Source organism: Astatotilapia calliptera, chromosome 16 (assembly GCF_964374335.1).
Source record: "Astatotilapia calliptera chromosome 16, fAstCal68.1, whole genome shotgun sequence".
Taxonomy (NCBI): domain Eukaryota; kingdom Metazoa; phylum Chordata; class Actinopteri; order Cichliformes; family Cichlidae; genus Astatotilapia; species Astatotilapia calliptera.
In genome coordinates this window covers 4,188,601-4,203,552 of record NC_137437.1, presented here as the reverse complement: position 1 = coordinate 4,203,552, position 14,952 = coordinate 4,188,601, and the positions used below count along the sequence as shown (strand labels likewise).

Sequence of the window (14,952 nt, the reverse complement as noted above, 5' to 3'; positions counted from 1 at the left end):
TCATATAAAAACAACTGTAAAATATCAACCAAGGAATGCACCTAGGGCAAACAGAAACTACTCGCGGGTGTTATGGCACTCGGTTTTCATGTGATGACCAAATAAAGACTCCCCTTTTCTCTGAAGGAAAACAGGTTTAGCTGAATAGTCGCTGGGATTGACATGCGCGCACACGCACTCACACACCCTGCAGCTCTGAAATGTCTGTACTTTGTCTTTATTTTCCATAGCCAAAGAACGACATACTTGCAGGTAAAAGGAAAGAAAAAGACACAGAAACAATCAAACAAACACAAAGAGAGATGTCGCTAATAAGAATCACACTTCTAGCGTTGCTATTGTTGATCTGTAGTTATGTGAGATAATGCCTCAACTGTTACTGCACAGAGAATATCATCAAACGTGCTACACATAAGCCTTTTGACAGATTAGAGTTCACTCTTAATGCTACATGACACCCAGCCACACGCGCACGATTGTGCAATACAATTTACATAATGTAGTTGACTGGAAAATATCATCACTTCCGCAAAAACAAGACGAAACCATCCGGTGGCTTGCGATAGCAAAGCGGAGGAACGTCTGTGTGCTTCTTATTTGATGTGAAGCAACACGCGCGCGCGCGCACACACACACACAATTTATCTTCCGGTGTGTCACTGACGTTTTTCACAATAAAATCTTTAATGTGGTTTGGCGATCTTAACGACGAAACTGTGGAAGGTGTGATAAACTATAGTTGCAGCTGCAATAACATTTATTGCCATTATAAACCAGCTATTTATTGTAGCTTGCACAGCAGCACAGTAACCGGTTAAGCACCAATCTGAGATACTTCTGTTCTGTTTGGGCCTCTCTGACTTTGTTATTTGACGGATTAATTAACTTTCCACAGATTCATTCATTCATTCTTCCTCTTTCGCAATTCTGGGTCTCTTAACTTTCAAGTTTAAAATGTAACAATCAAAACACTCAACTATGATGCAGGTTTAACTGACTTAACTTTCTTTTTGTCATCCCACTATTGCAGTGTTTTTTCATTTGCTCAAAGATTATGTAACTAAAAATGTATTAAGTGTACACTTAAAACACACATTCTTGTGCAACTGTTATATTACAGGTTTTACTGCTTCTCCGAAACAGTTTCCCAGACTTATATATTATATATAACACATTCTTGTGTTGGTTGATTTTAGCACAAAGCGTCATTTCCAAACATAATGGATATTGATTATTAGGGTAGTGGTAATTCTCCACTTATGAAAGTCTCTCACCCCCCCCCCCCCCCCCCCTCCATAGTTTGTACTACGAAAGTCAGAACCGGAAATGCTGCATTTTTACTATGAAGGAATCTTGATCACAATTTATGGTGAGTCAAGAACATATGTGAAGTTACTTGGACAAGCCAAACACAAATTTCCGGTCCATGTCTGAGCTGCTTCATACAGGAAGTTGTTGCTCTATTAGTATTAGTGCTGCATGTTAAAATCCAAACGCATCACCTTAGATAGTTAGATATACGATTATTATTATTATTATCATTGACATTATTATTAAATGCAACTGGAAATGTGGTATAGCCTTCCACTCAATAGATTTTAGAAAGTTGTAGATTTAGTGTTATGAGTATATAATGAGGTTCTAATAAACGACCTATAATTGCATTTTTGATCTAGGCAGTCCAGCAGCTCTTTCCTGGAAAGTAAGTGGTTTGTGAAAAAAGTAATGTTGGTAGAGTTTTTCTTCTCTGAAGTTATCAGTGACCCAACTATTAATCTGGTTTTATTTCTAAAGTCCAGTTCAGTCATCAAGATTATCTCTACTCATGTCCAAACTGGCTATTTATAGTAATCAATAACATTATACATATAGTATCATATCTATGGCGTATAAAAAATACAAAACTAGTTTGAAGAAAGTCGCATTATGGAAATTAATGCAACTAATAATAAAGTATAGCTCACCCTGAGCCAATAGAGGTGTCTAAAAGTCGGGATAACGTCTTTTGTCGACCTCACTGTGGCACCCCTTTAATAAAGACATCTGTCACATTTTATAAACCTTTGGTAAAGGGAAATTGACATGTCATAATTTGCACTTTTTAACATAACAGTATATGCTCTATATTTCATTACGGCCAATTAAAACTGATTTCTTTGCTTTTTTTTGCTTCAAAATGATTAACTCTTTCTTGTATGGCAGACGTAGTGTAGCCACACTTTGCAGAGGGCCTCATTAGAAAACGTTTTGTTGATATTACTTTATTATTTTTGCTTACAAGACTTGAGATATTGTTATCGTATCGTTTTATATTTTAATTAAAGCATATCTATCTAATATCTATCATATTTTGTTGTGAAAATCCAAAAGCGGAACTCAACTAAGGACTTTTATTTTGTTCAAAGGAAGTGCTGTATGTGTGCGAGTGTAGGTGGCGTATCTGTTGTCAGCTGACTGGCACCGCCTCTGACCGCCGTCACAACAGAGAGCTGCCTGCCTGACAGCTAGCTAGCAGCCGAGGTTCTGCTGTCGGACCGCCGTGTGTTATGTTTCTCGGAGCCAGGACCGTAGTCGGAGGTTTGTGCACCACCAGCTCATGGCGGCTGAAATTCAGCCTCAACCTCAGGCTCGGAAGCCTTGCCTCCTGAGCAAAATCGATGCTTTCCAGGAGGTGGTGAGCACAGCGGTGATAATTCCCAAAGAAGACGGCGTTATCAGCGTGTCTGAAGACAGGTAAGCTGCGCTCTGCAGGCTGGCTAAAGCACAAATTAACCTCCAGAAATAATATTCGACACAATAATGCCCCTTAATCTGCTCCTATTGAGTGGACCCCCACCCCCGTGTCATGTAACGTTTCCAAACATGTTGAAACAGTCCAAGGGTTCAATAACATTTTTACAAAAGTGTCAGCTGACACAGTCACACCATTACATGCTAGTTAACGGCTGTAAATTATACTCTTTTTGTGTTAGCTCCAAGCCAGTAACACGTAGTTTAGTTGTGCTAACGTTAGCTAGACATAACTAAAAAAAGACTCAGCGTAAACACTGGTGTTATTAGAGTGTTTCTCGCATATTATGGCACCAGGAGTTGCTATATATACCAGAATGTCTCAGCTTTGAGGCATTAAAGCTGCTGTAGTCTGTCCCCTTACTTATTCTCTGTTGCACATGCCTGGAGCTGTTTTGGGGTACCAAGAGTTTGCGTCTATCCCACTTAGATCTATGTGAGGGTGACGGTGAGCCTGTATATGCTGAGGCGGCATGTTCTGAAATGTCCTTGTAACTTATTGCACCAATTGCAAATTTAGTCCTATATGCCACCTAAGCTATATGATGCATATCCCTGATCCATGGCGACTTACCTATTGTAGTCCTAGATGGCTATTTACTGGGGTGTTTAAGCAGGGGAAATGCTTAAAATAAGATATATGGAATTTGCTAGAACAAACCGCGTTTAAGTACCCACCGAAATGGAAAAGGAGGTGGTGAAATAGAAGTGTCTTAAGTCTTTGTGCCAGTGGCCATGTGGATTTGCGTGGGAAATGAGCCTTTCAGTGGATTCTGTGATTGAGTTTAAAGCACAGATGATTTTATTCCCATTACATTTCACCCAGAAGTATATGTCACCCCTAAAGAGAACAGTGAAGAATAATTGCTGTAAATTGAAGTGTTGAGTGGTGTAGTAAAAATTCAAAGTAGGTCAGTGAGTTGATTGTCAGTCATCTCGGAACTCGGGCTGTTGTTCAGTGTCACAGGGGAAAGTTTTTACCTGCATTCACAGCAGAGACAAAACATTAGAACCATTGTTTGTCTCATATCTGGGCTGTGCAGACTGTCAGGTGTAAAGACCTGAGCAAGTCTGATAAGATCCAGATTTTTGTGGTCAGATAACTAAGTTAGCACCTCTTCCTTGTGAGAGGCCTACTAACACTGGGCTGACAAGAGTCAAACCACAAACCAGTGACAGGATGAAGTCTGATATGCAGCAGGTGCAACTTACCGGAGTTAACGGATCTGGTGAGGTTTAAGCAGCATTTTAAGGATGGGTGGTCATGATATTTTGGGGATAATGAATGCATGTATCCTTTTGGGGGAAATGTCAGTACTTCCTCTGGTGGAAGTGGCAGTTGGATCTGCTTGTGGCCCCCTGGAGTGCTGGAGAACAGGCTGATTTCCTTATCAGTGGTAGTGAAACCTACGAATACGTCACACATATTTCTGTTTTCTCAGAAATTCTGGCAATTGAGTTGATTACCTGCAGTGTAACAAAGTTGACACCAAGAATGTAACTCACTTCAAATGCATTGAGGACTAATCTCTGTTGGTTTCATCCCACAGGACTATTCGGGTATGGTTGAAGAGAGACAGTGGTCAGTACTGGCCCAGCATCTACCACACAATGCCATGTAGGTATTCCTTCCTTTTTTTGTCTACTGGCACATTTTTTTTGAATAACAGTATTTAACAGTAAATTGTCAGTATGCTGTATGCTTAAAAAAGGCAATATTTATTTATGAATTAGCTGGTTGACTGGCTTGTTTAGTATAATTAAAGAAATCATAAATAGCACAAGAATGGCACTTTTGTCAGCAGTTATTCAGCTGACACATTCTTCTGTGAAAGGCAGTGTTCACTCCCGTTTCTGTACATGCTTCGCCTGTGAGTGTACTGACTCAACATGATGGACACAATGAATCACACACCCCTCCTTTCAGAGACCGATGAAAATGTGGAGGTCACTCTGCTCTTGGGATCAACCAGACTTGATGCTCAACATTTTTCAGATTATCGGTATCATTCTTGTTTCCACCGAGTCTCGATAAAACAGATTAGCTGTAAAATGCGTTACCGTAAAAAGCTACCTCTCTCTGGCAGCTGTCGTCACCCTGAGGTGTCAGGCACTATTATATTTGTTATGCTTCACGAGTAACAGCCTATCAACACTTAATGCACAGATGACCACATGTGCTGACTGGAGCGGCCTCGATGAGTGGATGGAGCTGTGTTTCAAAGGTAAAGGCAGCAGGAAGTGGCAAGCTCTGACGCTGAAAAGTGAAGCCAACATGGAAGTGCTAAAAAAAGAAGAAGAGAGAGACAGTTCCAATAGTGGCCACTTGAGGCGCTGTCCAAAACAGAATCAATCCCATTAGACTTCCATGTAAAAATGTTCAATACCAGCAGTGAAATTAATATTCTGACAGGATGGTACAACAGATTGTTGTTGTTGTTGTTTTTTAAAAAAAAATCTCTTTATCTAACTTATCTTTTCATAACACTAGTCCTTAGAGCAGGGCGATATGACCAAAAATATTTATCACGATATACATTTGAAAATTTGCGATAACGATATAATTGACACTAGACAAAATACTTTACAACTCCACAACTTTATTAGTGCAAAAAAAACATCAATGTATTTTCACTTAAACAAGCAGCTGTTTTTTTTATCCGTCAATCCATCAAGCGGTGCGGCTTCGTAGCTTAGCGAAGTCGTACTGAAACATTTGACAGATTTTCGAGCGCCGTGCACATAAAATCGTTTCGAGGTCAGTAAACACAACCAGAATTCATACATAAGGCACACGGGATTATAAGGGGCACTGTCGATTTTCAGAAAAATCAAAGGATTGATTTTAAGTGTGCCGTGTTTTCCAAAAAACACGGTAATAACGACGGCCCGCTAGCATGCTCTACCAAAAATGTGCTTTGTTGTGTATCTGAGGGACGAAAGCTAAACCAGTTCCACACCACTGAAGTTGCAGCATTTTTGCAAACCAGTTCTGGTTCATCTGTTTCATTTAACGATCTGCTTTCGCCCTTCTTATTCTCAGTCTTCGGCACGCTTTTTTTCGCCATGTGCATATGTAAACAAAGGCACTGCGCATGTGTGTTTTACCCATATTCTATCGTGATATTTCATTTTCTTATCGTTGCCCGTCATTATACCGGTATTACCGTGAACAGTATGATATGGCCCAGCCCTACTAGTCCTTTTCCAAAAATGTTGGGACACTGTAAAAAATATTAACAAAAACACAACGCACTGATTTTCAAATGTCATATTTCATATAATAATAAAACATGGAAAACATACCAAATGTTTAAGCTGAGAAAAATCCTCTGTTATTTTGAATTTGATGGCAGCAGCACGTCTCAGAAAAGTTGAGACAGGACCACTGTGTAGCATCCCTTCTTCTTTAAACAACAGTCTGCCGTGGAGAGTAACTGCTGGATCGTGGGCAGAGGAATCTTGGCAAATTCTTGTCTTTTACAGGAGTCTAGCTGTTAAGAAGTCTTTGGGTTTTTCCAGTCTGCCCTAAAGGTTTTCATTTGGTGAAATGGCAGGTTGGCCAGTTCAGTACCCACACTCTTGTACTATGAAGCCATGCTGTTGTAATAGTTGCAGTATGCTGGGTAGGATTGTCTTGCTAAAATATGCAAGCCCTTCCCTGAAAAAGATGCCATCTTGATGGAAGCATATGTTGCTCTAAAACCTGTATATACAGGTTTTATATAGTTTTCAATTGCTGTATATAGTTTTCAGTATATTAGGCGCTAATATACTTATGAGGCTATGGTGTCAGTGTTTTCCAAAAAGAATTTCAAATTTTCAACTCATCTGATCACAAAACAGTTTTTCACTTTGCCTCACTTTATCCATTTTAAATGTATTTTGGCCCAGAGAAGACTGCAGTGTTTCGTCTTTGCATGATTGAGCTTTAACCTGTGTTAGTGGATGGTTCGGTGAGCTGTGTTCTCAAGAGTGATTTGTGGAAGTGTTCCTGACCTCATGCAGTGATTTCCATGACAGAATTATGTCTGTATTTAATGCAGTGCCGCCTGAGGCCTGAAGATCAGAGGCATCCAGTATTGATTCTGGGCCATGTTCCTTGCTAGATTTTTCCACATTCACTAAATCGTTTCATGGTTTTATGTACTATTGACAAACATTCTGAAATTGGTTCAAAATGTGCAAATTTGCAATTTTTTAAAGACTGGTGAACCTCTGCTTATCTTTACTTCAGAGAAACTCTTTTTTTCTCTCAGTGACCTGTTGCCACTTTACCTAATTAGTTGCAAAATATTCCTCCACCAAAACGTTCCCTTTTACACTTCCGGCCTTTTGTTTCCCCTGTTCTGACTTTTTGCTGCCGTCAATTCAAAATGAGCTAATACGTTTCATGAAATTATAAAAATGTATCGATTTAAACATTTGATGTTTAGTAATGTTCTATTGTGAATAAAACATGTGTTTATGAGATTTGCAGCTCGTTGTATTATTTTTTATTTACACTTTAAACAGCATCTCAGCATTATTGGAAATGGGTTTGTAGTTGTGTAGGTGTTGAGTCTTCTTCTTCTTCTTCTAACTCCCCCCTTTTGTTGTGGCTTACAGTTAGTGAGTGGCTGCTTTGATTAATGGGTCTGCCAACATTGGCAGCTGTAGCCTCCAGCTGTAAGCTCAGCCTCACTGAAGTGCACGTCTGTGGTGCATTTGGAGCATTTTTAGCAGAATTATTGATAAATAACATCATGACAAAAAATGTTACAAGAGGTTTTGCTATTACCAGTTTTGGTGATTTTATTAATCTCTTACTTGGCACGAATTAACAGGGTTTCTGTTCCTATGTGTTGCGCCCGTAGACTGTATATAACACATGGATATGACTTATGGTGTATTTTACAAAACAGTTTTTATTTTGTATGACCCAAAATGAGTGACTGTGCCCATAAACTCATAATGAAAGTGTTTACAGAGATCAAGTCAGAAAGCAGTTTTCCCATAAACTTCTACAGGACTGAAGTCTTTTTGCAACCACAACTATCTCCATCTGGTGGCCTCCAGACAGAATGCAGGTTTTTAGGTGCTTCTTTATTGGCTTAATCTTTCTGACTCGAATGCTACATCCTTGTTTTATACTATCTGTTGTTGTTGAATGCGGTTTATGAACACAGCACGCTCACCATACTAGCTTTAGCTGATAATTTAGTAGTTTAACATTCTGTCCAAACTTAATCATTTATGGCAAAATACAACATGGCAGTAGCCAAACCACTAATGTTTAGGCTTCAAAATTCAGGGTACACAAATCAATGGGTGATGGTGCAATGGCTATGACCATCTTTTATATACAGTCTGTGGTTAGTGGCTTCTGCCTAATTTCAAAAATCACTTATTACCTTATGATAGATTGTAATAAAAATGAAAAGAATGCTGTTATTGTATGCTTTATAAAATCAAACAGTATTGCTTATTGATTGCCAATATTCGGTTTCTGTTCTGTGCATGACTGTGACGGTTGGTCCCTTTTTTTTCTTTAGTTGTGCAACTGAAGGAACTCTCATGCTGTGATCAGCAAGATGTGTCACTAACAATAGCAGTGCCAGAGGCTGCACTAGTTAAATATTTGTGGTTACCAACCCTGACATGAGTTTTTTCAAACTGCTCAGTAATCACTGCAAAGGAAAGCGACTATTGGCTAAAGTGCAGAAAGGTAGAATAAACTGATTGCATCTATGCATCCCTATGTTGCTTTCCAACATTTTGATATTTCCAGTGCTTTCTGGAAACCTAAATTGGGTAGTTTTGCAGGGACTTTGGTTGCACTTTCTTTCTTTCTTTCTTCTTTTTTTGGCTTTTAAAACTTTCAGCCAGCTCTTCCAGGAAATTGCAACAAACAGTTTTCCAAAGTAGTTAGACAGTCATTATAAAGTATCTACAATACATAAATTCTGGATTCATTTCCCCTGGGTTAAATAACACACTGGGGGTTTTGAATATTTAGATTTAAAATTGTAATTTCTCAGAAATTAAGCAAATAAAACTGCTAACTTGTTCAGAGTGTACCCTCCTGCAGGAAAGGCTCCAGCCCTTTCCAAACCCTGGGTTAGACAAGCAGTTAAGAATATGGATGGGTGGATAGACAGAACATAAAATAAACATTGTTTCACTTGTGCAAGACTCAAACTCGCAATGTTCTGCTTTTTATAATAAACTGTGGCTTGATGTCTTGACAGTAGTATTGTCGTTCTTGACAATACAAAGATTCAGTTTTTCTTTTTTCTTTTTAATCTGATGCAGCTGGCATCTTGCATTTTATTCTGCTCTGACATATTTAAATGTAAAAATTGCTGTTTTTGAAAGCCATATAAATGAGAATACAATTGTTTATTTCATTTTAATTGTAATGCTGACGATGAGACGAGAAAAGAACATGGGAGATGAAAACCTCTGAAACTGGTGATTTGTATTTTGTGCAGCAACCATTGTTCAGCTCTGAATGTCGAAGTGTTGTTCATTTCAGAGAGAAGCCTATGGTAGTTTGAAAGCCTTTGAACACAATGAAAATGATTCAGTACAGCACCAGAGTCTAGCTTAATAGCTTGAGGACATGATTTAACAATGTTTCCTGGTGTAGATTGGATCAGACGGGAGATGCATATTAACAATTGATGAGGCCGAAATCAGACCTTATGAACCTCATGCTGTATTAAAATAAAAAATAAGAAAAACCATGGCACAATAAGCTAAGTGTCCATTATTTGTGTTAGGTTAGATTCCCTACAGAGAGACTTCTGTTCTGTTTGCCAGCTCAGCTTTATAGACTGGAATGGTTTGGATTTTTAAAATGAGGTGGCAGCCACTGAGGTTCACCTACACACTACACGCAGGAGGACTCTGACGCGAGGGAATAGAGGCGATGACAGTCTGTAATCTCAGTGTTAGATGGCACAAGTTTCTCTCACATGTATCGATAGCTGCTGTAACCATTGTCAGGATTTTTCCAGTGTATTTGAGGGTTTGTTGGCTAACAGTGCCGAAGAAAGTCATCAGTTTTCTGTACCTTTAAGTTGCATCTCGTTTGCTGTCACATGACCCAGTCAGCTGAGAAAGGACTGTGAGATGCAGTTGATAGGCTAAAAAAAGCTTGTGGTTTAACCATGACACTTGCTACAATGTCAAACAAATGTCATCAATGTTAAGAAAGAAGGCACGAGTATCCTTATGATTTTACTGATATCTTACAGATTGCCTCACAAAAGTCTGTTAGGTCAGTAATAATTGTAACCTTTGTTGTTGTGTGTCTTTGTGTCTCCAGCATCAAGCTCCTGTATGTCCTTTAACCCTGAGACCAGGAGACTATCTGTGGGGATGGACACTGGGAGTATCTGTGTAAGTCCAGCCAACATCCTGCTTCCCTTTTAAATGCAGACCTCTGGTTTTTTCACTCCTTCCTCTGTGACAAACTATTTCCTTTTTTTGCCGGTGATGTTATAATCAAATGAATGGAGTAGTTGTATTTCTTTTGTTTTAGTGGAAATGTCAGTGCCCTAGTTCACAAACCTGATCTGCTTTGATTGTGTTTTGACGTCATTTCATGTCACCTGAAGCACACTATCTAGCCACTCAGCCGAGATTTTTTTTCTTTTTAAATGTGAATTCATCTCTTCCAGTAAATCATCATCATTATAGCAATTTTGTCCCCTCTGATCTTTCTTACAGTGGCAGTGAATAGCTTTCGTTTGTGACAAACTGTGGCAAAGCTCTCCAGAGAATAAATCTCACTTCTCATTTTTATTTGCTTTTCTCACACAGTACCATACAATGGTGTCTAATTGAACGAGTTCCTTCAGATCTACTTATTTTATTCATGCTCATCAGAGGAAGAATCCTTGTGATCTTGGTCACTTAATAATCCTTCCTATAGTGCGTCACGCAGCTCATAATGCAATTTATTAATACGATTCTTTGTTTCCAGAGGGCAACACCTCTTTGCCAGACTTTCCTTTTGGTCTACTCCGTACAGTTAAAGCTCCAACCCCAAAAAAAGTAACCATTATTTTTTTATAAACACAATCTCTAGCAACACAGCAGTTTCATTTCTGACCTGACGCAGTGCTGGTCACTCTATTTTTAGATGTAGCATTATTTGCTGTCCACTTCTTGTTTTGTTGCTGTCCTAAAATAAAGCCAGCACGTGATGTGAACTTTTCTTGGAGATTCATCTCAGAACAACCTCATAACTTACCATAAGTTCCCATAAGTGTTTTATTAAGGGTGTTGACCTCAGCTGAAACTTCAGAACAAGAACCTTTCTTGTATTTATTGATCTATGAGTCATTTGTCTTTATGTTTTTGAGGAAGTAGTACTTATTTCTCACCTATACATGCTATGCAGTGCACATTTTGCATGAATCCTCTGATGTGCAGAGAACTGAGCCAAATGTAATTTAAACACAGCAACATAGTTTTTTTTCTATGTTTACAAAGTTGCTGGAAACTTTAGTCAGTGACCAATTATCTCCACTTCCTCTCTTTCAGGAGTTTGTTCTGTCAGAAGACTACAACAAGATGACCCCAGCACGCACCTACCAGGGTGAGACAGAAAGAGCAAGAACGCTGTTATATTCAGGGGTGCACATAAGTGGTCCGCAGGTGCGCATTCTGCACCACATCTCTGTGCGTTCATCATTTGTTTGCAGCCAGCTCACCTCCTGCAACCACTTTTCTGAGAATACGCGCTTCTTTGGAGGTGGAGGAACACCAAAGAAATTGCTTAAAGGAGCTTGCTTCTTTTGACATCTTTAAGAGTTCTAAACAGATGTCTGTCTTCCTCCAGAAAATCTTATTTACCCAAACGCGCGTTGCAACTTCTTATCTGGTGCGCGTCTTTTATTTTGATGCGAATGGGGTTTAGCTGAAACTTGCATTCAGAAGGCAAAATTTTTAATGCCTTGTGCCCAGACTAATACCCCGACTAAACCTTCCCCACTGCCCCAGAAAAGAGTGACAAGGGGCTTTTCTTTCTCTATAAATAAATTATGATTTGCCCCATTTAAAAAAAGAAAAGAAAAGAAAAAAAAAGTTATTATTATTATTACAGTCTGTTAGAATGCCTTAAAAATATAAGTCTAACACTTTCAAAGTGAAATTTTTAAGCTTTGTTTCTGCTATCGTTTGTTGTTACTTGTTATTTATTGTTACTTTTGCCAATTCTGGGCAGTTCAAAGTTAATAAAGTCCACTCACATCCTTGTACTTTAGGCTTTGTAGCCTGAGGAGTATTTGCTCTCTGGCTGTGTTCATAATTCATGCCTCTCTGTGGAGCATAACTCACTAAGTGTGGATCAGAGCACCAGTGATAAATCTCTTTATGTATCCTCCACAGATTCCACTATACTGCATGTTTTTTATTGTGTGGGTGTCCAAAACAACCCTTAGAAGATTTATTTATTTATTTTATGGATATAGAGAAATATTTATAGTTGACCTTTATGATATGTTTCTCTGATCATATGTGAAGATGTATCTTTGTGTCACATAAGGCTAAGTGTATTGTGCAACAGTACAAATGTATAAAAATACGTCTTCATCAGTGTCGAGCACAAACTTCCTCTTCATTTGGCTGCTTTCTTTGAAGAAGGCAGTAGTGCTTGATCGTCTTCTTTCATGATGACCATGATTTCTTGTAGGCTACTCATTTTAATTAATTTGTTTTTTTTATGTGTGTAGCTCATCAGGGCAGGGTGACAGTGGTGCTGTTTGTGCTGGAGATGGAGTGGCTGCTGAGCACGGGGCAGGATAAAAACTTCACCTGGCACTGCTCAGAGAGCGGCCAGCTGCTGGGGACATATCGCACCGCAGCCTGGGTCTCAGGACTACAGTATCCTTCTACACCCAGCTTTGTCTTTAGAGTGGATCGAGTGGGAAGTGACGAGCCAACTTTGATTCTTTAGCCTTTGTCTTTTTATTTTGATGACACCGTCTATTTTTAGGTCAGTGCAACATAAGACCGGGCAATTGAAATTAGCCTCCAGTTAGTTTCTACTAATGTGAAGGGCTAACAATAGGCATCAGTCATGCTGTTGTCAAGGAAACGGTCTGAGTAGGTTTCTGTAATGGCCACATGAAAGGCTGTGTGAGTGCTCAGCAGCGGCACTGATCCATACCAATGAGCCTGCTATTAGGTCATCACACTGCTGGTATCCTCTTAGCATCATGCTAACCTGTCTACATAACATGGCAAGAGGAGATTCAGAGCAGCGGCGTTTATTTGTTCAGGGATTTTAGACATAATGAAAAAGGAACAGTGTGGAAAATGAAAAGTTAAATTTAAAAGTTTTGCTGGGTTTTTTTTGAAAAATTGTTCAAAAAATTGTTGTTCAAATGGCCGTCATAGTGCATGAAGCCTTTTAACCAAATCTGCGCTCATTTGAACTAAAGCAAGCCTTTTGATACTGTGGCTGAAAGCTTTTTATTTGGAAACAACAAATAAAAAGTGCCCTCATGCTGTTTACCATTAGTTATGCGTGTTTTGCTGTAGTTCTGATAAATATAAAGTAAGATAAAAAGAGGCATCTTATCTTGCTCCCAGTTTTATTTTCAGCGTAGCCTAAAAAAGGAGGTGTGAAGAAAAGTGGGCCAATACGTCTCCACAACTACACGAGAGAGACTGACAAAGTCAAACAGTTAGTGCTGCTAAATGTGTTTCTACAAGCTACTGAATCAGTTTTTCATACACTGCTTCTACATGTTGTTCTTAGTAGATATTAAATAAATAATGACGATGTAATATGACATGTATTGTTCATCTGAGCTTGTGTTTGCCTAATTTTAAGACTTGCTGAGGAACAGATTTTTTTTATGCTAAACTCAATTTAACTGGTGAAGACTGAGCTGGAACTGACAGTTGTTTTCTTTTTATTATTAAAGTACAAAAGCCGTCATTGAACAGAAACGGTGCTACGCTGAAAACAGACCTAAGAGCAGCAAAAGAAATTATAATGTTTCATGTAGAGGATCTACTTTACTCAACAAACTTTGAAAATATAGTTAAGTGTGCAGTGATTCTTTAGATGCACAGTTTGTACTGTAGTTTTTCCTTTTAGGGTAATGAATAAGAATATGACTTGATCACTTAAGTTTCCTAGAATCAGATTATTTTGACGTGTTTCCTGTTCACTTTTTAACAGCGCGTAACTGTTTCATTTCTCACCAGCTTAGCATACTTTAAACAGGCATTAACCACCGCAGCTCAATGTGGCTAACTGGCTGTAGCAACATTAAGGCTGAAAATGGTTAAGCAGACAGTCAGGGGTGTTTTAAAAACTGCTACAGCCCTTTTAATGTTTAATAAAGATTTCACTGGTTTTCTGTGGTGTTGAGAAGGACAGACGAACCAGCGGTGTAGATCTGTTGTAATATCCTTTCACTTTAAAATCATCTTTTCTGTGCTTACTGGGAGTTATGCACAGCGTGAAATCTCAGATTTCCAGAAAGAAAAGGACAAATCAGTGGAAGTGGATTGGATCTTTAGGTTATTGTTTCCGCTGTTGGGTTTCCTCGTCGTCTTTGTATCCCGACGTAATGATTTGGTTCAGTCGTGACTTAATCGGGTCAGACAGGGCTTTGAAGGAAGCCGGTGAAACAGCTGAGAGTCCTCCGCTGACAGTCGCTGTGGTGCTGCCTCTGCACGAATTCATTCAAAGCTTTCATGTAGTAGTTTACACAGAGTTGGCTCTGGATTTTGGTGAGCAGTGAAATTTACAGCTCTGTTGTGAATCTGTTCGGTCTGTGTGACAGGATCTGAATGAGTGCATATTTAGCAGGAAAGCATGACCTTAATTTTGACCCAGGTTCGACGTGGAGACCAGACACGCCTTCGTAGGGGATCAGTCTGGTCAGGTGACAATCCTGAAGCTGGAGCAGGACCTCTGCAGCCTGGTCACCACCTTCAAAGGACACACTGGTACCCACACACAAGCACCTAGTGTCCTAATTGAAGCACAAATGATTAATTAATCGGTCAGCTGATCAGGCCTCTGATAGTGTCACTGTTAGTTTGGCTTTTTGAGTGATTTTTAACAGATGACATGGAGCTTAGGGGGATTTTTGTTAACATTTACCAGAATTAAATAAATAATTCAATAATTTATTGATAAAATGTTCA

At 39.1% G+C, this 14,952-nt stretch overlaps 1 protein-coding gene across 1 annotated transcript in view; it reads left to right on the top strand.

Annotated features, from left to right (window-relative positions):
* Nucleotides 1-2,419: 2,419 nt before the first annotated feature.
* Nucleotides 2,420-14,952, top strand: part of wdfy2 (WD repeat and FYVE domain containing 2) — a 20,679-nt gene continuing 8,146 nt past the window's right edge. Inside the window, exons 1-6 of the mRNA XM_026144022.2 lie at nucleotides 2,420-2,733; nucleotides 4,341-4,408; nucleotides 10,103-10,176; nucleotides 11,326-11,380; nucleotides 12,516-12,666; nucleotides 14,639-14,751. Coding sequence (XP_025999807.1) covers nucleotides 2,597-2,733; nucleotides 4,341-4,408; nucleotides 10,103-10,176; nucleotides 11,326-11,380; nucleotides 12,516-12,666; nucleotides 14,639-14,751 — 598 coding nt within the window. The 5' untranslated portion in view covers nucleotides 2,420-2,596. The remainder of the gene's footprint in view (nucleotides 2,734-4,340; nucleotides 4,409-10,102; nucleotides 10,177-11,325; nucleotides 11,381-12,515; nucleotides 12,667-14,638; nucleotides 14,752-14,952) is intronic.